The sequence below is a fragment of the Crocodylus porosus genome, unplaced genomic scaffold (genome assembly GCF_001723895.1).
Source record: "Crocodylus porosus isolate Cpor-Errol unplaced genomic scaffold, CroPor_comp1, whole genome shotgun sequence".
Classification (NCBI taxonomy): Eukaryota; Metazoa; Chordata; order Crocodylia; family Crocodylidae; genus Crocodylus; species Crocodylus porosus.
This window is the reverse complement of record NW_017728906.1, coordinates 53451417-53476621: the sequence shown is the minus strand read 5'-3', so window position 1 is coordinate 53476621 and position 25205 is coordinate 53451417. Positions and strand designations below refer to the sequence as shown.

Here is a 25205-nt window from a genome sequence, read left to right as displayed (position 1 = left end):
GTTGAGCCGAGCCGAGCTGACTGATAGAATGAGCAGCTGCATCATGGCACGGGTGGAGAGAACCCTGACTAGGAGACTTTACTGGAAAGCCAGGTGGGACCTGGACCTTAGGTTATAGCCAGAAGGTTTGTTGTGTTGCAGCTGGTTGGCTCATGGCTTTTGTGTTCATTTGATATCATTAGACCGGAGGACCAGGTGAGGCTGTAGGGGTGCGAGGAGGCCTCACGGGAACTCCCCAGTTGCTTGGGGGTTCCTGGTGCCCTGCATGGGCAAACGAATGGTGCCAGGGACGGCACGGTTGTTTGGCGCCGGGTGGCACAGAGCCAGTGACTATAGAAAGACCGGCAAAGGCAGAGAAAAGCCGTAGGAGCGGGCGGATACTCGAGAGGAGCCCCGGAGAGGGCACGTTTAGAGAAGCAGCCCCAAGAGGGGCATGGGTTATTGACAGACACCCCAAGAGGGGTGCGGCCTAGAAGGTGTCCCGGAGGGTCTCCACTGTAAAGGGAACCCCGGGGAACCAAAGGGGCCAGGTAAGGCTCCGGCTGCCTGAGCCTAATTAGATACTTATTATTGACAGGATCCCAGAGAGGCCAGGCAAGGCTTAGGCCACTGAGCCCAGTGGGCAAAGTACCATCAGTAAGCCCGATAGGGCTAAGGAGTAGAGGGGTGCTAGGTTTGCATGACAAGCCCAGGGGGTGCCAGAGAAGGGGCACCGGTTGCGTGATAAGCCAGGGGGCACCAGAGAGGGGCGCCGGTTGCGTGACAAGCCCAGGGGGCACCAGAGAGGGGCGCCCGTTGCGTGACAAGCCCAAGGGGCGCCAGAGAAGGGCGCCCGTTGCGTGACAAGCCCAGGGGTGCCGGGCAGGGCGCAGATAAGAGAAGGACCTGACAACATCCGGAAGAGCTGCAAGGCTTGGGGTGTGCTAAAGGGGAGGTAGGAGGCACACATAGCCCTTAAGGCTGGGGTGTATCGAGTCACCCCATATGGAACAGGGGATAGTCCAGCAAATACCGTGTGTTAGGAGATAAAAGGCAGCCTCCCTAATTGAACGATATAACAGCAAAGACATGGCGAGTGAGGATAGAGGGTGCTGGATTGCCTAACTGACACGGTAGGGGGCGCTAGCGAGATCACGGCTGCTCCTAGGCCCCATGCCGTGACAATAGGGTTCCAGTTCAATTCAGAGAGATTAAAGGGTCTCCTGATTCTATTTGGATTTGGAGAATCGGGCTGAATCTCCGCCAAACTGAATCAGCAACTGAAGCTTCACACAGCCCTACCAGAGAGTTCTAATGAACAGATCTGTGTTGTGCTGGTGAGAACTGGCCAGTGGTATCCCTCAGGGGTCTGTGCTTGGTCCAGTGTTTTTCAACATCTTTATCAATGATTTGGATGTGGGGGTGGAGAGCTCACTGGCCTAGTTTGCAGATGACACCAAGTTATGGGGGAGCATGGTCATGCTTGAAAATAGACTGCAGATACAGGCAGACCTAGACAGGCTACCAAGTTGGGAAGACTGGAACCAGATGAAGTTCAACACTGAGAAGTGTAAAATGCTCCATCTGGGGATGAATAATCCCCAACATACTTACAGGTTCAGTGGTGCCAAACTGACTAGCACCATGACTGAAAGGAACCTAGGAGTAATAATAGACCATAGTATTGTGTCCATAGGTACATTTCTTCCCAAAGGGACATAATTGCTTCTTCTGTTCTGGAATAATTAGTTCCTTCTCCCAAGGAAGACTGTCCACATTTGGTCCAAGAGGATCATCAGGAGGAATGACTTTTGTGTCGTCTTGTAGGGCAAGTAAACATGTAACTAGATTCAGTTTCTCACAAGCTGCAAGACCCAAACTGGTGTCACCTTCTGAGGTACCACAATGAATGGGAGTTTGTATATTCAATTTTTATATTAGGTGCTATAGATGCATCTCCATTTCACTGGTATATTTGTTCCTGAATAGAGAGATATTTTGATGTTTATTGGACCCAGTTTTGGTCTCATTTTTAATTTTCTATATTCATGCTCTCGTAAAATATTAACCTGGGCTCCAATGGCAAAATCACATTCCTCTCATTGATTTTGCTTGATGCCACTACACCTATATACAACTATTCTAGTATGATCTCACCTGTGTGTATTTGAGGTTTGTGCATCTGGGATCTGTAGTAAAATTGTTTTACTGGATAAAAAAAATTGGTTTTTTTTCTATCAGTAACAACAGAACTTTCCAAATGCAGCACAGCTTTTGGGGCCATGTTGCCTTCCATACTTGGCACATCTGCTTCTTTTTTCTCTCTTAAAATGCTGTTTGCCAATGGAAAACTCTACCTTGGGAAGTGACTTGTTATTAATGGAAAAGTCCACACTCTGAGATGGCCTTTTTTGGCCACATTCTTTCATGTCTACTTATTTGTGCATTCAGCTCTACAGCCACAGCCTTCACCGCCCTGGACATTTTAATCGTCCTTTCTAGGGACAAGTCTCTCTCACACAATAGCCTTTCTTGTAATGCAGTGTCTGCAATACTACAGATAATTCTACCTCTAATTAGAGATGTTGTCAAGTTCCCAAAAGCACAGTTATTAGTCCATCTCTTTGGTTCAGTCACACATAGATCAATACGTTGTCCCGTTGATGTTTGCACATTAACCCCCCCACACACAAACTGTCTTTAAAGAGTATGATTTTTTTTTTTTTTTGGCATGCAATACTCCTCAAATTTGGACAGTATTAGATTTAATTTCATCTTTGACCTCTGCAAAGATAAGTGTTAAACAGCCAAAACTTCCTCCCTCACTTTTCTTCTGCCTTTGTGACTGCTAGGTACCATTCAAACCAGTTCTCTGCTACATTACCTGATATAAGATGGGCAAGTGGAGGTTGCAAAACTTTGGTGACTAACTGTCCTTTTATTTAGATTATAAGTATAAAGGAAGATTACTTACAGTGGCACTTGTGCTTACACATGGCTGTATTACTCTACTTGCTCTCAGTTTTCAACTTCTTTTTCAGTTCGGAACTAAAGTTCTTTCCCATTTGCCTCAAGTTCTTTCCCATTTGTCACTTCTAACACTATATAGTGACATCAGGTTCATTAAAAATAAGCATACATGAAAGAGAACTAAATAATGATCTTTATTGTGGAGCAATAGACAACCTCTGCAGACCTTTGGTCTCTCTCTAACAGCTACCACTCTCTCTAACAGCTACCATCTTCCGGTTCCCAATCCTTCTAAATTAATTAATATCTTTAAATTATAATGTTAATTGCTAGATGTGGCCTACTATCTGCAGTTCTCAGACCTGCACTAATGAATATGTCTTTTTCTGCAGCCAATACCTCCTGAACAAAACAAATATCATGACAAGAGGCAGGTTATTTATTAACATAGGCAGCTCATTTCTGTGGTAAACTTCCAAGGATTCTTAATACTTTATAAACCGTTTTATACTACAAAACAAAGAACTTGACCCTGAGTTTCTTTGAATGACTTTACTCTTAGAATATACTTTGTATACACACAGGCACTGTATAACAATATCATACACAGTCCACTTTTCTGAAACTATCTCATTTGTGCCCTTTTACCCTAAGGACTCTATCTCTCTGCAGCACAACTGCCTCCCAGCAGCAGCTGAATGGCACTAGAATGAGATATATTAGAGAATACTGGAGGCTTTTATTATCTTCCAGTTTACTTAAGGTCAGAATGGAATCAAGTCATCAATGTTAGTTTCTATTCCTTGTGAAAACTGTTTCTTTTTTTTTTTAAAGAAACTACTAAACTGTGTGCAATAATGTGATACTTTGGTGCAGTACACATTTACTTATTTTTAGCAAAATCCATCTGATATAGTTGGGGATGGTCATGCTTTGAGCAGGGGGCTTGACTAGATGACCTCCTGAGGTCCCTTCCAACAGTCATTTTCTACTATTCTATTTTGTTTCCTTTTCTTTCCATAAGCTTGTGCAGCTGAGATTTAAATAATTATTTTAAGATTGGTCTTGATTTTACTTCATGGGCAAGAAGACTGAGTGAGTACAGACAGCCATTTTGGAGTAGGTATAATAAGAAGGTTAACATACTTCACTTCTGTAGAGATGCAAATGTAAACTCTGCTTAGCTCACAATTTAAAATGATGTCAATGTCTGGTGAGTATTTCTCAACATTACAAAATCAGTCACAATTGCCATTTGCCACTTAACAATTGTTGCTGAAATAAACAATAGATGATGCAAGGTCAGTGGCAGAGCTTAGAAGAATCATTTGACAAGGCTCATCTGTAGTCTTTGCCTCACAATTTTATTTTTTTCATAAATCATGCAATAGGAACAAAAAGGACTTGAGACGTAAACCTACTATCTCTAAGGACTCTTTTTTTTCTAACATGCAAATTTTAAACACGTATTTTTATAGATTTCATAGACATCAGGGCTGGAAGGGACCTTGGGAGATATACTATTTAGCTATCCTGCTGGGCAACTCCTTTATTCAAATGTTTAACAGTGAATTTGCAGCAGCTAAGTCCAGTTGTGAAGAAGTCTGATTGTGAGCTTGCCTTGAAAACTGTTCACAGGAAAGTGCAGGATTTATCTGACTAAATGAGAAAATCTGACCTTTATTTCACAGTTAGCAATCACCACACTGAGTCAAGGTGCCCTTTTTCTGTGCTGATAATGGAGAACAAATCACTTTTCAACACAATGAAGTTACTTGAAAACAGGGCTGCACCATTCAGCCTTCAGCTGGTGGGCGTTTCTGAGATGGTGAAATTGGGGACAGATACTTTCATTCTGAGCTGAAGGAGCTTTTTTGGCAACATTCTCCTGTTCTTGACTTCATTCATTTTATAGTAGGCTGCAAAACTTTCAGATAAGGGATCTATCTCCGTAGGGTTTCAAAAGGCTGTTCTATTAACCTGCTACCTGATAGCATGTTACTGGCATAAGTATCAGCCATGCAATGTGTTTCTATTAGTAAGCCAATTTGCATTCTTACATATGCTTTACAGTGCCATCACAAATTACACTGCCCACTGGATCACCTTCCACAATGATCTTGGTACAGGCCCTTGGAATAGGGGCTTCTTAACTTTCACAAGTCTGAGAGCATAGAAGAATAACGGGAAAAGCTGTCAATCTCACAATTCCTTCAGGGAAAACCCATTAAGTCCCATGGTTCTGACAGATTTCTTAACATTATTTCTCAAAATGGAGGCCAAAGTGAACACTTTCTGTCCCCTGAAACAAAGGCATCTTGCAGTTCCCAGTCCTAAAGAGCTTAAAATCTAAGCATAAGGCTATCTCTTTACTATGGTAGCTGCTGTCACACTGACTATGACAGCTGCGGTACCATGGCCAGGCACCTTCATATGGATACAGCCCTGCAATAAAAGGAGTTTCTGGCAGTCGGTTACCCTAGCTCCCTCACATGACAAAAGCTCTTTTGTCAGAGATAAGTTAGCTACAGAGCATGATCTTTTCATATCCCTAAGTGACACAGCTATGCCAGCAGAACTTGACCTGAAACACCAAGTAAAAGATGAATATAGGCAAAAAGATGGGGGACTATGAAGAAAAGATAAGAATGACAGGCAGTGGTCTTTGCATATCAGCAACCTACCAGGTCTTATGCTTTTTGTAGGCATCACAGCAGAGGAAATTTTTAAGGAGAATGCTCTGTGGCAGTATACGGAACGAATATGAGCACAGCAAAATTGCATTTGTCAGAGCTAGAACAAAGGATGGTGCAGTAACTCGGACACGATCTGAAGAGAGGCTGGCTGAGAATTGTGTGACTATATAGGGAAGTCCATATCTTGTTAGAAAAGAGTCATCAAGATTTACACGTGGCTTGGACATTATGGCCCACAGAGGTCTAAATCAAAGATGATACAATTAAGCAAAAAGGCAAAGGGGCAAGTAAAAGCTCTTAGCTGTGGTGACTTTTGACCTGATGGCCAGATCTCAAAGAGGAGATGTCAAAGAGAGACTGAACTGAGATTTTGTTTGGACAGAAGGCAGGTCTGAAGCAAAGAAAGAGAGCTGCTAATCATCAGTGTTAAGAGGGTAAGAATGTCCTGAGCGTGTGTCTGTAGATGAGATTACTCAGAGATTGTCATCAATGGCTTGACGCTGAACAGGAAAGATATATCATGTAGGGTTGTTGCACTTAACTTTGATTAAGGCGGGCGTGTGAACAGAGTGAAACAACTGGTGATAGATGCCATTCCAGTCTCAAATCCAAATTACTGAACATTTAAGCAATACCACTGCTCAAGCAAAACCCATAACAGTCTGTAAAGGTATTCTTACACAGGCGTTCTGAATGATACACAATGATTCAGCTGGCCAGGTGTCAGCATGGCACGGAGCCTTGCAGTTTTGACTGGTATGGTCTCCGCTTCTGTGACAGCTCACCAAACTTAATTTTTTCCGTAGGTTTCTACAGCTTTTTATAGCCCTCTTGTGTATATGCCATATATGATCAATGCTATAGAGCCTCACTAATTACATTTTACTGTGGTTACTTCCTCATCAATCTGTCACCCTCAGCTTATTTCTTTTGAAATGACTTCTCACCTACTGAGCCATCCTTGGCCTTGGTTTTGCTTGTCTCTTCTATCTTGTTTTTCTATGTTCTATAGCTATCTATATTTTGGTTTTGCCTACAACAGTTGTTTGCTTGCCTCTGTGCTAGTTCCACTTGCAGCTCATGATATCCACTGGAAAGAAAAAAAATGGCATCAGTTATGTCAAGGCAGCTTACAAGCCTATAAGGTTCCCCAGGTTTCTACATTCATTCTGGTTCTATTTTATAGCTTCATTAGTTATTTGGAGGATGGGATTGAGTGCACAATTAGCTGAGTGCACCCAGAAGAGTAAAATTTCAAGATACCTTGGAGGATAGAAGTAGGATTCAGCATGACCTGGATAAGCTGGAAAAAGGTCCAAAATTAATTGAATAAAATGAATAAGGATAAACAAAAACACAAAGTCCTGCACTTAGGATGGCATAATCAAATGCATAAATAAAAACTGGGGAACGACTGGCTAAGCTGCAGTACTGTTGAAATTGATATGTATAATGTATTACAAGCTGAATAAAAGTCAACAACATACTTTTGCTGCAAAAGAAAAAAGGCTAACAACATACTGGGCACAGACGGAAGTGACATTTTTTGCCCGATCTGGCCACAGAAAGTGGTTTATCACAACAGACTTCAAATTCATGAAGAGTGGCTGTAGAGAAGATGGTGATAGAATAATTTCTTAAGTAGAGAGACAGGACAAGAAGGATCATGGGATCAAAGAAAAGTAGGATTGGAACAGACTTTGGTTACAGACAGAAGTGACACTTTTCACTTGATCTGGCCACTGAAAGTGCTCTACAGCCATGACCCAACAAAAGTGCATGGCTGCAAAGCACTTTAAAAGAGCCCAATCCTGCAACAATTTGAACCCTTATTACATTGGGATTCAGATGAAGAGGTTTCAAAACAGCATCTTCAATAACTTCTGTCCACACTGCCTCCCAGCCTATCACTGTTTTCAGAATGGGAGGAGGGAAAGGGAGCAAAAGGAGGTCAGTCTGGGGTTTTTTCAGCCCACGCTACAGCGTGGGACAGGTGAATTGGAGCCCCCGCCCCTCCCCTCTCCTCCCCTCCCCTCTGAGAATGAGCTCCTTCTTTTCCCTTTCTCACCTCTCATTCTGAAAACAGCACAGGCTGGGAGAGAGGAGGGGCCATTGCTAAGGGAAGCCAGTTGCAGGCTCACAGCCAGCAGCTAGATTTCTCTTTTCCCTGGAACCAACAGTGAAGTTCTGTTTGGTCTGTGGGATCATGGTAAATCAGAACACTTCCTGCAAAGCATTCTGAGTTACAGCGGGGAGCTGCATTTCTGTCTGCACCCCCATGAGGTCATCTAGTCCAGCTTCCTGCTCAAGGCAGGATCATCCATGACTAAACCATCCCTATCAAGTGTCTATCTAACCTGCTCTTAAAAATTTCCAAGGACAAAGATTTCACAACTTCTCTGGTAGCTGTTTAAGTGCTTAACCACCCTCATAGTCAGAAAATGCATAGGCTAGACAATACACCTCACCTGTTATCCTTTCTCATGATGGCTAGTACCAGTTCTGAACCTGTCAGAAGAGGCTCTCTTAACTGTTATTTTTGCTAGCTGGACACATAATCACCAGGTAAGCATGCTTCACTTACTTTTAGTTGTTGCTCATACATAAATTGATCTTGGAGTTTGAAACTAAAAGTATATCTCCACTATCCCATTGCAGCTTTAGCTGTGGTGAATATCTAAGGTTCTGGAGTAAACACACACACACAAATTGATAGAAGCAATTTTTTTCCTCTCTACTAGCAAAAATCCTGAAGCATAAAGCTTCCAGGCACTCACTACCAGGGCCATCCCTGGAGCGGGTGGGGCGGGGGGGCCGCGAATCAGGGCAACTGCCCTGGGCCCTGCACTCTGGGGGGCCCCACAGAGCCAGGCAGAAATGCCACGGCTGCAGCTTAGCTCGTCTGCCCACCCAGTGGGTTGGATGGATCTTTGCCTATTCCAGCTGGAAGTTCTGGCCACCACCTGTCCCACCATGTCTGGTATGCTGGAGCTTTTACTCCCTGGCATAAATGTGTTATGGGATGAGGAGGGGGGCCCTGCACAGGCTGCTTTGCCCCAGGCCACACACCCTGCTGGGATCATCTCTGCCCACTACACTGTAAATTTAATTTTCTCATATAATCCTGCTAGTGTTTGACATGTATTTAATGACTGTTTTCCCATTAAAGTTGCAATGTTTTTTTTCTTCTGGATATTTAACACTGGATCCACTATAGTATCTGAAATGTATTCTGGTAAATATGTAATATATCATGGGAGGAAGGATATTCTCCATAGTACAAAGGGCCTTTCATTCTTGATTAATTTTTAACTCCCAATACATACAGATGGGCCAAAATTAAAACACTGGATCTTTGAGTGCTGCATATACAAGCATACACTTGAACTCAAAAGGGCTACTCAGTTTAAAGTGAAAGATTTGCATGTTTTCAGTATGAGGAGTGAAGGCTTCTCAGCTCAGGCTTTGATTTGTGTACTTTGTGTCCATTTTACATTGGAACGCAAATTTAAATTAAGCCCAACTTGTATTTGAAAGCTAAGGAAGACTACTTTTCTTTTATTTCTTCTTAGAACACATTACATTTTTTAAAAAAGATATGAATATCTAAAAATACATATTGAAGTGAATAAGTTAAAAATTAGCCATTCATTCATGAATTTATAAGTATGGCTTCTAAATGCCTTTCCAATGGCAGGCACAAATGCAGATCTCTTAGGAGTTATTTACGTCACAGCCAAGCCTATATCGCCCAGTAAACACATGCATCTATCTATTTTCACTATTTATGCCTAAATTATATTTCAATAGCAATACAATGACTCCAGGCAAATGCATTTTAGAGCAAATACTGCGCTTCCCAGATAGTTAATATTACTCAGCCTTAATATTACACTGCCTTGTTGTACTAATCATCATCACTTAGAAACATGCAACCCAGAGTGCTGCATTGCTCAAGTATACTAGAACTCTCTTTAGGTCTTGGACTGGCATATCCTCTAAAAGAAATTCATGTGCACACATACATGCATGCATATGTGTGTACGTGTACACACACACGGTTTTTTTTCATTTATAATTTATCTGATTATCCTTTGAAACAAACAAAAAAGGAAGTTAGTTCAGACTGATATATCAGGCTTTATGCCTATCAGAGTTTGTCATACATTTCTGGACCAAAAAAAAAAATTTTTTTTTAAAAAGCAATTATTGTTTTACAAAAATGAGCCACTTTTGACCAAAACTTCGTCTGGGAGTCTTTTCAAGTCCAGAATGAAGAGGAGTGAAACCAAAATAAGGGAGAGAGATCCAGGGGCAGATGCAAAATTTCCCAAAGAGGATGCAGCAACCTACGCTGCTCCCAGCCTCCTCTGATTCCACCAGTGCAGGTAGTCTGCCCTTGGGAGCCTCCAGATACTTTTCTAAATTCCTTCCTCTTCTCCTCTTCCTTGTGTCTCCAACTTGCCACTGTTGCTTTCTCTGCTGCCCCAGAGGCAGGGGAAGCACCAGATCTGTTGCTGCCCACCCCAGTTAGGCTGTGTGGGGCAGGGCTTAGCTGGGAACAGGGACAGCATCAGTGGGGATTGGTGGAGAGGTTCCCCTTCCCTTTGTCTGCTCCCAGGGAGACGAGGCAGGGAGGGGGGACTACTCCCTTGCCCACTGTGGCTGCAGCACTGCACCCTCTCTAGAATCATCATCCTAATGCACGTAGGGAGATGTGTGAGATGGGCTGCCTTTTGTGAATGATACAGAACAGTGGCTTGAGTGGTTTAAGTCTAAACCTAGGTCTCTGACATCCTTTGAAAGCTACTACCTATTTTGGGGAAGGTCAGTTTCTCTGACAGCAAAGACCAGGTGGGGCAAGGTTATATAGCACTGTATGGCTATAGTATAATTTTTATAAAGGGTAAGATTTTCATGGTATTGTGGATGTTATCAGAATGTTATTTAGTAATTATGACAATCAGATTATTTGACATGTAATGGTGTTCATGGATCAATATGCTATACTTATGGAGGCACCAATAATGACTACTGTTAAGACTAGATTGTGTTTTGCAGATGACTGGATTGTGTTTATGTATAAAGTATACAGAATATGTCCTCCCAAGTAACAGCACATTTTCTGAGTGTGCAGAATAAATATGCAAGTAATGTTCAAAGCTATTTCATAATTTATGAATTATGATGAATTAAAATAGGTTCTTTAAGAAAGCTGAACACTAGATATCAAGGTTTTTGTTTGCACTGAATGATTTTAGTGTTTGAATACTGTAGCCTCTTCACACTTCCTATGCCGCTGAAACTCATGCAAATCTTTTGCATGGAATATATTCAGGTTTTTGGGGGTTATTTTTACAAGTAATAAATGTTATTCCTCATAATAAATTTTCTTCTCTAGCAGGGCATAACAATAAATATTATACTAAGTAGAATTCCACAAAGAACAACTCCCTTTTAAAATGAGTGTCTATTTTTCTCAGTGGAACTGAAGCCAGATGCTGGCCTTACTTATCCTGACCTTCTCAAAATGGCAGCCATCTACTTTTGGTTGAAATTGGGCTGAAGCCACAAGACAACAAAGCTGGCTAATGCCATTCAACAATCAATCTGTTTCTAAGGGTTTTCTACTCCTCTTGGTGATGACACATAGTATCTTCATCGTTTCTGAGCAGGCCTTGATGGATATGGCAGTCATAAGTGGCTTTTTAAAATTGAGGGTATCTTGTGGTCTCAGTCCTATTCAAAACAGCTAGCAGTGGCAGTCATTCTGAAACAGGACAATTCTTCACAAACATCTTTATGAGTATGTGCTTAACATACTAGCCCCTGGGAATGGATAAACAGTCAGCTTTAGAAAGTGATTACAAAATTATTTTAAAACTACCTAATGCATACCACTTGTTTATTAAGGACAGCAAGAAGAAAACCTGTCTGCTTTGACAAAAAGGGGAAGGCAAGTTTCATAGGACACCCCAAATCTATAGTTGTTCATTATGGGAGAATGCTGTCTCCATACACGCAAATATTTACCAAGGTTGGCCTGACTGTTATCATATTTAGTCTCTATCAAGAGCTCATGATAAACTACAAAAGGATATAAAGGAACATATATAGGAAAGTAACATGATATCCAGTATACGATGCATTGTTTTACTAATCTGACCAGATCAAGAAATTTTCTTTGCTTATAGTCAGCTCCAGTGATAAAGCACTTCTTAATAGAAAATGGCTGATTACATATCAAAGAGAATAGTATTAGTGTACCTATAAGATGGGGAGGAAATAAAACCCTAGGAATGTTTACTTGGAACTACATTCATATCAAAAAATGGCCTGGTGCATATCAAATAGAATACCATTAATCTACTTGTCAGAGAGATGCCAAGTGCTGGAAGAAAATAATCTACATAAACACATATGTATCCAGGAAAGATAATGGAGAATAGAAATGAGGAGATAATGATTAGGGACCTACCTAAATCGCAGCAAGATAAAGGGTTTTTCACAGCTTACACTCTGTGCAGAACCAATTTTGTGGTGGCCCCACCCCTCAGCACTGATTGGCAGAGGCCAAGGGGAAGGAGCAATGAGGGGAAAATTGCCAGTTGCCCTTTATATAGCCTTGCCCCTTGGCACTGATTGACAGAGACCCTGGCAAAGGGTAGGAGGGTGCAGCCACTATCTTGGCTGCTGTTCTTCATGCCACCCCACCAGACAGTGCCTTCTCCTTCCTGCAGTGAGGAGTGTTGGCTGTCACTGTGGAGTCAGCATTTTATTAAGGTTTTTTTTGTTGTTGACTTTGTGGATTCTGTCAGTTTTGCAGTTTCCATGAAATCCGTGAAACCACTAATTAAGCAGGTCCCTAATAATGATAAATCAATGAAAGGGAAGCCCAAGTCTAGTGGAAAGGGAGAACTTAGTCAAGGAAGCTGGAAACAGAGGGAGCACCAGGAAGTTGCTCTTCCAGTTAGAAAGTAGCAGTAGATGTTCCCATCTCCAACCCAAAGAACTTTTTTTCCTTTCATTTTTCTGTCCTTATGCAATAAACCTGTTTTGGCTGTCTGGTGGTAAGAGTGATTTTAGTGTTGCTGGTAGCACCAGGGTTTCTGTTTTTAAGGGGATGGCAGACCTTTTTTGTTTTGTAAACTAAAGGAACCCTAAGGCTAAGTACAGACAGTAAAAAAGCCTGAGGCTGAATTGATTCTGTCTTTGCAGGTTAATCTAAGCTGCAAAGATTGAACCAATAAGCAAATGAACAGATATTAAATTTTGATTCAGAAATGCAGCCAGATGCCTGCATAGCTGCAGTAGCTCAGGCCAGAAGCTGTGGGGGGACAAGAGCATGGCTCTTTGGCACATAGCCAGCCTGGGCTGTGTGTTCACTTTCTCTTTCTGCTGCCCCAAAGGTCTTCTGGATTTTCAGTCCAGAATCACAGCAGCAGGGCTCTGCAGGGTTGGTCATCACTTCCTCTTACTGCTCCCAGGTGCCTCTGGGATTTGTAGTACACAGTCACAGCCAGCAGTAAATAAGAAGAGAAGGGCAGCTCCATACTTGGCAAAAGGGATGTTTTAACCCCGCTCCCTGGTCCTAGACCCCAGCAAAGTTTTGCTGGGGGAGGAGCAAGGGGGGTAAGGACCATGAGCCAGCCAGTGAGACCAGGGAGCCAGCCCTCACTGCTCCAGCTAGGGAGCAGAAGGGTGGGGTCAGACCTGCTCTCTGGAACAAACAGCACAGCCCAGCCCAGGGCTGCAAAATGCTGGGATGCTGGGGGACTTAGATTTAACTTGAACCAGGAAAGGGTTTGGGACAGAAGTTTCATAAACCGGTTTGACCTTAAACAGTTAAGTCTGATACTATAGTCATCCAGGCTTATCTTAAACCAGTTTCAGCCATTTTGAAACTGGTTTATGTGCACTGAACATCTGTTCTGTTACAAGTTTAAACCAGTTTCTGATCACTTAAATTGGTTTATGTGTAGCTTCTGTCCCTAGCTTAAGAGTTTGTGGGGCTGTTCTGTAAAGTCCAGTTACGGCACTACAGACTGAGATTTGATAGCAGGAGAGGAGTCTCCCAGGAGCAAGATCTGGGTTAAGACTCAAAGATACACAGCAGAGAAGTGAGGGTAATTCTGGGCTCACCCCACAGGGTTAGTCACAAGAGGGATGAAAAATCTAATGTGTTTTTAAAAATCAATTTAATCTAATCTGTAGCTAGGAACACAGTTAATCATATTTGAATGGTTACATAACTACAATGAAGGGCAGAATTAAGTTTGTCTTAATTATATATTTCCATATTTTACCATGGTTGGATTTCCTTTAGAAGTAATTTTAACTGAATTTTCTGGGTTAATAATACTTATGCTGGGCATAATTAAACTTCCTTGTAAAGATTTCTCATTTAAATTACTGTTGTGTTCACTCAACCTTAATTCCATTTTAAAGTTTTTTCTATCTGAGAATTACATGATTTTTAAAATTTCATAATTCTTTAAAAGCCACCTAAAATAGTCTCCTTTTAAAACTTGTCTCACGACTTCTGGGTACAATCATGCAGTGAAACAAGGTTAATTATGTTTTATGGTCACAAAAATGTTGATGTATAGAGGCATACTGATACCTTGACTTTTTCTAGGTGATCTTGAAGAGAGTCAATTAGCAAATCTCCTACTGGCTGCCAAGATCCCTTGAATACTTCAGCCTGGCGTAGCTTTAAGTCCAGTTCATCTATCGCCTCTTGAAGCTCCTGCAGTCTTTCAAGGGCCTCATCTATCTTCTTTTGCCAGTCTGCAGAACGCAGGTTCAACTTATCCCATTCAGTTTTGACCTCATCTGCCTGCTTTCGGAGAAGTCTGGTGACATTTTGAGCCCTTTCTTCAGGAGACAGTTCTAAATGTGAAGTTCAAAGACTGTTAGGGCTTATTCTATCTTATTAGAAAAATAACAGCTACCTGGGCAAGTCAAAACAACTTCTAAGCACAGCAAGAAAACAAGTAATTACCAAGGTACTTCTGCATATGCTTAACTTGAAGCATGTGCATATATGTCCTTGAAAGTTAAGCGCCCATTTAAAGCTTTGTGGAAATCAGGGACACATAAAAAAGCCATATTCGCTCAAATCTAAGACAAATATTTTTGCTCTAAATAAGCAAGGAGAAAAGAGCCCCTAATCTTAAATTCACATACAAGGTGGACTGGGTAGGGGGTGCCTGTTGTGGCTCTAGCTCTGGCCCTAAGCTTGGGTTGGGGCCAGAATCAGACCCATAACAGTCTCTTGCTTCCCACTCCATTTCCCCATTGCACCCCCTGCATCTTCCTCCCTCTGTCAGATGTAGCTGAGCTCCAGCTCAGGCTGGATTCCTTCTCAGGCAAGGAGCACATGGAAACTTTGTTCCCTGCCTGGCCAAAGAGCAGCACCACAACTGTTACATGACCTGCCTGGCCAATTAGCAGCACCGACACTGGGTGGGAGGGAGGGACAGATGTTGTGCAAAGCTGGGGGAGGGTGGTACCGGTGGCAAGGGGCAGGAAAGCTGCAGTGGAAGTGAGGGGGAGGGCAGAAGGCAAGGGGGCCATCTGACCCCTGCAGTTACTATTTTCTCTTTTGTAGCAGTGAGAGGGGGAAGAAGGCAAGACAAGTCTCTGATAATTAGATTCTATACGTGGGAAATAATAACAAATTTAGAAATTTTCCATATACAGAATCTAATTATTGGAGGGATCATCTTAAATTCAGAGTTGGCTTAGCGTTGAATGTTAACTGCAGTTCTTTATGCTGATGCACAATATAGTTTTCTGTTAGAACAATTCCAGACCATTTAAGATAATTTTTTAGCCAAATCTATTTGGGGAAATGACCAGGTCAACCTGTAGTTTTCTTTGGTTAGTTTTTCAAACTGTGGAGGATAGAATTTCATATCTCCCAGAGGTTAAGTGCTTGCATATTTTGAATCACATGTTAGTCTACAAGTTATGCATAGAGACACAAGGTCTCAAGCCCTTTTCAGCCTCTATTTACAAATATGCACTTTTACTTATATAGTCATCAGAAGGCTCACTAAATATTTGTTTCACATATACTTTGTTTTGTTAAAATCCAGCTTGGAGTATATACAGATAGTGGCAATAAGGATTTATGTATCTCTCTGCTATCACTGATCCTTCCATCAGTATGTTATTCTAGCTCTACATTCAGTTACCTCTAGGCTCCTGATAGAGCTTCTCCAACCCCTCCAAAGGCTGTTCTGTTAGGAATATTCGCACAGTCTCAAGCGCACTCATGATAACAGGTTCTTTAGCTTTCAACTCCCTTCTGAAGGTCTGTGAAATGAAACAAAAATGTTGTAAATAGGGTATGTAGCAGTATTAAACTCTAGTTCTTGCTTTTGTCAACTTCAGTACATCATGTCCAACATCAATTTCAACCTGGATTACTACAAATAGATGTGAACGAAATGAAAAGGAAGATCATTTCTAGCATTTGATTAACTAGAAACCACATCTGAGTGCAGAGAGCCAATGAACAGACAGCATGTTGCAAAACGGAAGGGTGAACTGATTAAATTGTTCATGGCAAGAAGGAATCCCTTCTGTGACTAATGTCAAAGTAAAACTTTGAAACCTCGCTGGAAGGGACAAGCCTTCAGCTGGCTCTGCAATGAGCAGTAGTTGCACAGCTAATGCCTCCTGAGAGGCAAAAGATTACTCAAAAAGTATTGGGAAGTCCAACGTGTCTCATAGCTATTACTATATTAGTGCTGCTGCTAACTGCTATGTTAGAAAAAAACCCAGTCCTGATACTGCTATGCTTAACAGTTAGTAGCAAACAGCTATTCATTCTGAGGTACACTTGGTGCAATAACATTAACTACAACATATTCCTTTGGTGGGGATGTAAATGGAGCATCTATGCAGTGCACTGGGCAATCTCTTACTTTTAGTTTCTCTTCCAAATGCGTTTAAAGAACAGGTTCAACTTTTTAATTAAGGTTTAGGATATAGACTAGCCTCCACCTACTGCAGAACTTCTCATAGAGCTTTGGAAAACTTACATGAAGATCAAAGGCAGAAAGTGGTCCTGATGTGGAACCAAATCCTAGTAATTTTTATCATTTTTATTCTTTGTTAAGAGCTTGACCTTTGTGTTCATCTTTGCTCCCTAAGAAAATCTCTTTCTGAACTGCTTCTATTACTGCCCTTTGCTTTCTTCCTTTTTCCATACTTTTTCTGTTTTCTCCTCTCTTTCTTTTAGGGTAGAAATTAGGGCAGAACAATCCCATACAATCCCGTACAGGCTGGGGGCTGACTGGCTGGGCAGCAGCTCTGCAGAAAAGGACCTGGGGGCTTACAGTGGTAAATAAGCTGAATATTAGCCAACAGTGTGCCCTTGTTGCCACAAGGCTAATGGCATACTGGGCTGCATTGGTAGGTGTGTTGCCAGCAGGGCAAGGGAAGTGATTATTCCCCTCTATTCAGCACTGGTGAGGCCACATCTGGAGTACTGTGTCCAGTTTTGGGCCCCCCTGCTACAGAAAGGATGTGCACAAATTGAAGAGAGTCCAGAGGAGGGCAACAAAAATGGCGAGGGGGCTGGGTCACATGACTTATGAGGACAGGCTGAGGGAACTGGGCTTATTTAGACTGGAGAAGAGAAGACTGAGGGGGGATTTGATAGTAGCCTTCAACTACCTGCAGGGAGGTTCCAAAGAGGATGGAGCTAAACTGTACCCAGTGGTGACAGAACAAGGAGCAACAGACTCAAGTTGCATCAAGAGAAGTTTAGCTTAGATATTAGGAAGAATTTTCTCACCAGGAGGGTAGTAAAATGCAAACGGGTTACCCAGAGAGGCTGTGAAATCTCCATCTTTGGAGGCTTTTAAGGCCTGGCTAGATAAAACCCTGGCTGGGATGATTTAGTTGGGGATGAACCTGCTTTGAGCAGGGGGTTGGACTAGATGACCTCCTCAGGTCCCTTCCAATCCTCATTTTCTATGATTCTTTCCTGCCTTTGCTTCTCTCTGTATTTTCCTCCCTCCTATTCCTACTTCAATCTTGTTTCCCTTCATTTTGTTAAAAGAGCAGCAGTGAGATAGCCAATGCTGACATTTATAGAGGCAGCATTAGGCTACAGTGTTAACACACAAATGAGATTAGTAAGTACAAATATCTCAGAGCTGTTGTTTAGCATTGGAGTCAACACTGCCTCAGCCTCAGTTTTCTTTGCAACTATGAAAAATCATTTTTTATAGGCAGAAGGCAGGGCAGAGGCTCACTAAACATCTCTCTCTTTTCTTAAAGGAGCTTTTAATTTGTTGGAATCTGAATCTAACAGAAAGACCACGTAAATACTATGACTAGCGTATGGACTGCCTATCTGATAGTAAATTCTAGTCTGTTAATGGAGTGTGGGTTGTACTGTATACTTGAACATACTTTACTCCTGGTTTATTTCAGAGTCTTAACTCCTCTGATTACAAGCCAGAATTTAATTTATACACTTTTGAGGCAGCACAGTAGTATTGTAAAACAAGTGGAAAGTGCTAGTACAAGGTAATGCCCAAGATAACTGTTGCAAGGAGAACCATATATTAGGACTGGCAAAAGTATACATTTCATATGAATGTTTTTCACTTAGGTTATCAGGAAATACTTTTTCCAACACAAGGAATTACATGGGCCACTTACAAAATATATTCATTCAGAACCAGTCTTGGTAGTCTTGGTAATGTATTTAATCATTTTACTTACAGTAACTATTAATCATCTATTAATCAAAATGTGAGTTATCGTACAAACTCATAAAAGCTCATGCATTCAGGTTAAATTCACATACTGAAAACATATCTGATGTTAATATCATACATGGAGACCCCTATGAATACCTCACATTACTGTTAATGACAGTCAGAGCTGGAGTTTACAATGATGAAGTATGGATACTAAACATTCTTTACATATTTTTGTCAAAGAAGTTAAGTCCATATAAGCATGCATGAAACAAATGCTTAAGTATATAATGTACAAATGCTTATTTATGCACTCAGGAGAACTGGATGAGCACATAAGGTTTTTATTTTGAGTTCAATAAACTCATTTTAAGAAATGTCCCTTCTTGAAGCAAGTGGCATAGTCATTGAAGTTAAATTGTATCCAGGACACATATGGGAGTGGGGTCCTTTAGCGATAGGTTATTTTACTGATACAATTACCACAAGTTGTATCATTTAGCAGCTCTTGCTAGCTCTATCCCTGTGATTTATGCTTAAATCTCTAATGTTGACTCATATTTTGTTCCTACAGGTGAGAAAGAGATCGATATACTATTTTGTTTCATAATTTTTTTTATCTGTGAACTGTACCAGCACATTATTTATTTGTTTGTCTTTTATTTGGGCTACTAATACCATATGTGAGTTTTAACTCTGACTCAGCTGGCGATCAGAACTATTGCTTTGCTATAGTGCAGTTAATTAAATACTCCCCTGCCAGTTACTGGATGAATAGCTCTGAGTCAAATGGGAAATTGCAGTGAGTTTGTGCTAACATTCAATATATACAGTTTATGGTTACTGTTGATTATTAGCACTGGGCTCAAAGTGAAGATGTCACTCAATGCATATTTGGGTAAAACTGCTGGAGTCAGAGGACATTTACTTAAGTGGGACCCAAGTAAGAAGTGAGACAAAAAGACTGATTTTGGCATTGTTTACATTTGTGCTTGGCTTTGGCTCAGTGGGCAAGGGAAGAGGAAGATATAAACTTGTCTCATGTTCCAGAAACTGAGATAACTGCTACTGTATTAAACTCTTGTGTGAACATCTCTCCTGCTCATATCAGTAGACCATTCTAACCCGCTAAAATGCAGTGGATGTGCAATCCAGGTATGCTGGGATACAGCCTGCCTTTAGAGCGAAGTACAGACAGTCAAAAAGCCTGAGGCTGAATCAATTCAATCTTCGCAGGTTAGTCTAAACTGTGTAGATTAAACCAATAAGCAAGTGAACGGACATTCACTTTTGATTCTGGAAATACAGACACATGCCTAGAAGCCAGGGAGTGCTAGAGCATACCACCCTGCGTGGCTGGAACAGATGGCTTGGACCAAGGCTAGCCTTTCCACCTTGTAAGAGGAGTAGCAGGAGAGATGCAAAGCATCCTGGGATGCTGGGGGACTGTGAGTTAACTTGGGGCAGAATATGGGGCAGAAGTTCAATAAACTGGTTTAACCTAAATCAGATAAGCCTGATACTACATTCATCCATGGTCATCTCAAACTGGTTTCAGCCATTTTGAAGGTGGTATATATGCACTGAATTTCTGATGTGTTACATATCTAAACTGGTTTCTGATCACTTATATCAGTTTATGTATAACTTCTGTCCCTAGCCTAGAAGTTCTTTTGCAGTAGAGTATCATGGGTGTTAAATGCCATAGATAACTCTTAAGACTTCTAAACTGTGTCTACACATGCACTTCACTGTGAAGTAGACTCATTTGTTGTATAGTAAAGCATCAGCATCTATACATGTGACACTATTAGGCCTCAATAAATTAAATGGCATCTCCATAAGATAGTATTGTCAGTGACAATACTATCTTATGGTGGTGTAATTAACTGTGATTAAATGCATATGTAGATGCTAGCCTTGTGCCCAGTCAGCCCAGCCAGCAAGGGTCCAGAATCCTGTCTGCAGCCTAGTCACTTGGCTCTGCATTTTCAGCACCCTTCAACACTAGCCAGCCCCTCTACCACCTGATGCTACCACCTGGAACCTGGGGCAGAGCAGGGCAGGAGTGGCCCCAGTGTAAACTGCTCTACCCTGGCTCAAATTGCTGCTGTTCTGGGCACATGTGCAGACATTGCCCCTGGGAGTAGTTTACTCTGGCTCTAACTGCTCCAGAGTTTATTGCTTAGAATTAACTGCACATGTAGATGCACGTTTATTTAGCCTGTTATTATTACTACAGATTATCCAATGGGTGCCACATACTTCTACATACATGCCAGGATTTTCCCTGCAATGTTTACTTTCTCAGCATAACCAAAATGGGCAACAGGGAAATGACTACTATGTGTCTGCACCCCAAATGGAGAGGGCAGAAGACAGAATTGATTTAATGAAGAAACGGGAAACATGAACTACAACTTCTTATGAAGTGTGGGCAAAGGCATTTTTACCTGAACTCATGGGATACCAAGTACCTTTCATCAGGTAGTTTTGCTTCCATAAGAACCTTGTAGTTGAAACTGTGCCTTGCTTGGTGGAGGTAGAAAGCAGAGGTGCGGGGGGAGGCAGAATACGGATTCTTGTTTCCTCTCCTGGCTCAATTCTTGTGGTTTTTTGGTAAAAGAACCACAGAGACACTACCACTGGCATTAAAGTCACCCAGGGGATAGAGTCCTGTTAGCTTCTAATCTCCAGGCCAAAAATGCTGAGACAGCATGGGAACAGCTGTATGCTGCATTTGGTGAAAGGTATAACATGGATGCCTGGGTTTGTGCTCCTGGAGTCACTGTATATGCCTCATGTGCAATGGCTCTGGAGCTGGTGGTAGCATGCAGCCTCACAACATAAGCCAATGGTTCCTAACATTGGTAGATTCAAGGCACCTCTTTGAAAATGCCAGCTCTAGGTTTCACTCATTTTTTGACTATGGAAAAAAAATGTGAACAATTCTGGTGCAAAGAACTCAAAAGACCATAACAGGTCAGAAGGTTTCTGATGCTAAGGATCCCTATTTGAAACCTTGAGGTTTATCTTTGTGAATCATGTGCACATATTTACACACTTGACAGTGTATAACACACTTATAAGTATCTTACAGCACCCCAGAATGCTGCAGCACCCTATTTGAGAATCACTGTCATAAACTGTGGCTTAAAGCTGTTGGGTATATTTTAAATTTAGTTATGAACAGAGATTTGTATGGATATCAGAAACAAAAAGGGAGCCTATTGTATAAATATCTTCTGCACTGTGTTTCACACAGGATGTTGAATTGTTGATGCTGTAGTAAAAATTTGTAAGGGCTGGGGTTTGGTTCAATCCCAATATGAGATAGAAACAGCCCAACCCACAGTTATCTCTCACTAAATTAATTCTGCTCTGCCAACATCTGACAGGTTACTTAAATGATACATTTAGGCAATTAGAGAAAAAAAAAGCACTCAATGGGTATGTCCAGACAAGCTCAGCTGTGCAGTATGTGGCAGCACAAACACATACCTGTAGTGCCACATACCACAGTCAGTTGTTCTTCACACCGCAAAGGCACGCTGCCCATGCGTGTGCTGCTCCATTTTTTTTCCATGATTTTTTTTGACCCCGGGGTATTCAGGGGTCCAAAAAAACAAAAAAAACAAATGTGTAAGAAAAAACGGCAGCAGCGCACCCATGGGCAGCATGTCTGGCTGAAACGTGGAGCCAGGCCACCCAGAGCTGTGTGCCAGCTGCCAGCCAGGCTCCTCATGGCAGGATCGCCCCAGGAGGCCTCCAGGCTGGCCCTAGGTCTCTTCTAATGCCTCTGGGATAACTTGCTGTGCATCAAAGCATGCGTGGCACAGGTGTTCCCTGGGGACAAGCAGATAGGACACAAAGTGTGCTGGAACTAACTGTACCCAGGGAACCAAAATGTTCATGCTCATCTGGATGCAGCCAACTAAGCAGAAGTGTGTGTATTATAGCTCCAAATAAACCTTGATGTACTCACTTCAGAATACTGCACTTGACTGTAAATTCTTACTCCTGCTGGATATTTTGTGATTTTTTTTTTTGGAACACATTCATCTGAATGTATTTGCTAACATTAAAAGCTCATAAATGGCAAGAAATGACATATTCTCTTCTTTTGGTAAAAACGAATTTATCAACATCAAGCCCTAGCAAATGCATGCTAAGGGTAAGCAGACCATCACTGATATCAGAATTAGCTTAAATGAATGCCTAATTTACAACCAATGATTTCAGGCTAATTTTATTGAATTCTTGAACTTCTTCCACACTTTGTGGTGACTGCAGTGGAAATCGAACATGCATTATATATGACCTGACAAAAGAACAAGTAAACTACTTTATTTAAGCCATTCTATTTGTCATCAACACCAGAGCAGTAATGGCATTCTGTCCACCATTTTAATAATGCATATATTGATTAGTTCATCTCAAACTTCAAAGCTTCTCCTACTGGGAAGCTTCAGTGGTATCTTTAAATCTCTTCAGGTAGGGAAGCATAGATTTTTTTTTTTTAATTAAGAGATGAAAATGCAATGAAAAGACAGCGCTGTATTTTTTTCTTCTCTTTTCTTTCTTTTTTTTTTTTGAAGACAGACAAGTATTCTGTTTTAATGGAATTTGAGAAGAAAGGCTGCAGTTAAATGTATTCAGGATCATTATAATTTTTCAGTATAAATGCAATTTTTTAAAATATGCCCTTCAAACTATACTTAGATTAATTTAGAAAAATAAAAAGATAAGGGATCACAGTCAAATACAAACCCTAGACATTCTATGCAGACAGCAAGTGTCCTTTACCATAATCACGACTGCCATACATTTTATGGGATTATTTCCCTCCTGCAAAATGTTAATTAATTTGTTATTCATCAATTGTTATTAACCATGACAATACAATCTCTGTCTAAAGTAAATAATATACAGCATGATTTGCCAATTGGGCTCATGAAAAATGGAAAAGAAAGTAGCCTGCTTACACCAGAATTAATTCCATAACAGGATCCGAAAAGCAAGAACACATAAGCATGTTTTCACCCTAATGAAGCCATCGCCTACAAGCACATGCAGTTATGCAAAAAGCAAAATGTCCAGGCAAAATATTTTTTTGAATTGCCAAGCACTTATGACCATTGTCTTAAAAGAAAAGGAAAATAAAAAAGAACCACACAAAGGAATCATATTTGTAGGATTACACAACTTTTCTGGAGGCCAAAATCCCACCAACAAAATGAAATATTTTTAAGAGGTTACAATAAATTGTGCTTCTACGGTCCTGTTGGATTTAAACTCCTAAGTATCTTGTGCAGCCATAACATCCTGATTGTAATACAACAGGGTAGATTGGTTGCTGGGACCAGGAAACCTGTAGAGTGACACAAGGTCCATGCTGTTCAAGGGGAAAAAATACAGCAGAAGAATAATAGAAAACTGCAAACATAGGCCATCAGAGATCACTTGAAACTGATAGAGTTTTGTACTGATTCTGTTTCCCTCCCTCTCTGACCTTTGAAGGGCAGACAGGGTGACCTAATTTCAAGGATTATAATTTGTTCTTTCTTCCACAGGGAGCCAGAGTGCCTGTAACTAGATGCATCTCCCTTTAAACTACAAAACTGCTATTGCTTGAAAAAAGAAGCTTTTTCCAAGTGACTAAACTGGTCTGGCTTTGATATTAGGAAATATTTAGGTACTGTGATCAAGAGATACGTGTATATATCTATGTGGAGGAGGAGGGGATTCGAAAAGGAGGGAAGAGGGCCTATTTTATAAAGTCTCTTGGTAACTACTTATGATAAGTTATGTTTATCTGGTACCTTTCACCCTAAAGCAGATTTACAAACTTAAACTGATGTGGAAACCACACAAGGATCACTTAATCCATCACTGGAGTGTCACCACCTCTGGGTGGAATCTGATGCCTTCATAAACAGTGTCAGGGCACAATGATAATGCATAACATTTTAGGTTTTGCAAAGAATATCTTATCTCCCTGAAAAATGTACAGCTTTGCTCTAAGGGGGATGAGGATGTTCTCAAGTATGCGGGTACGGGTCAGGTGGCAGGTATATAGTGTTTAAATCTTTGCTTAAGAAATAATCTATTTCAACTAAGTGCCTTGCCAAATTCTATTCTATCTCAAACATTTTATTTTGGGAGAAAGATCTGAGTTAGAAGTAGAGTGATCATTGGGAATTATGTCAACGTCTATGTTGTTTAATTTTCCTGGATCCTTATAGTCAACTTCATGTTTCCCCCATTCACAGAAAACTTTTAAAGCTGCTTTCTGCTAGCTACTTCAGTCAAATGGCTCAAGCAGTTCCTCATCACCCTATATGCTGTCACCACTGGCAAGGGAAAAGAAAGGTCCCAGGCTGTTCCATGTAGCTGTGAATTTTTTGGCCTCATCATTTTCTGTGCTAACCCTCAAACAAGAAATATGTGAAAGGATTGTGCATCTTTTGTGTGAACCATCATCTCTTCTTCATCCTGGGGAAGGTCTTTGAAAAAATTATCAAGGGCCACATCTGTGAGAGCCCTGCAGGGGAAGTGATGTTGAGAGGTAACCAACACAGGTTTGTGCCAGGCCAATCCTGCCTGACTAACCTGATCTCTTTCTATGACCAGGTAACAAAAAGCTTAGATGTGAAGGAGGAAGTCGATGTCATCTTCTTGGACTTCCAGAAGGCCTTCGACACAGTGTCCCAACCAATTCTGGTGGGCAAGCTGAGGGACTGTGATATTGATGAATGCACAGTCACATGGGTGGCAAACTGGCTCTGGGGGCACACCCAGAGGGTGGTGGTGGACGGGTCAATGTCAACCT

The 25205-nt window shown here is 41.4% G+C and overlaps 1 protein-coding gene across 10 annotated transcripts in view; it reads right to left on the bottom strand.

Moving 5' to 3' along the window:
• The window catches only part of DMD (dystrophin), a 1922593-nt gene that overhangs the window by 272539 nt on the left and 1624849 nt on the right, over positions 1-25205 (bottom strand). For all 10 annotated transcript variants that reach the window (XM_019529123.1, XM_019529125.1, XM_019529122.1 and 7 more), the window contains 2 exons: positions 15848-15968; positions 14269-14537 (listed from right to left, as the gene is read on the bottom strand). In XM_019529123.1, coding sequence (XP_019384668.1) covers positions 14269-14537; positions 15848-15968 — 390 coding nt within the window. The remainder of the gene's footprint in view (positions 1-14268; positions 14538-15847; positions 15969-25205) is intronic.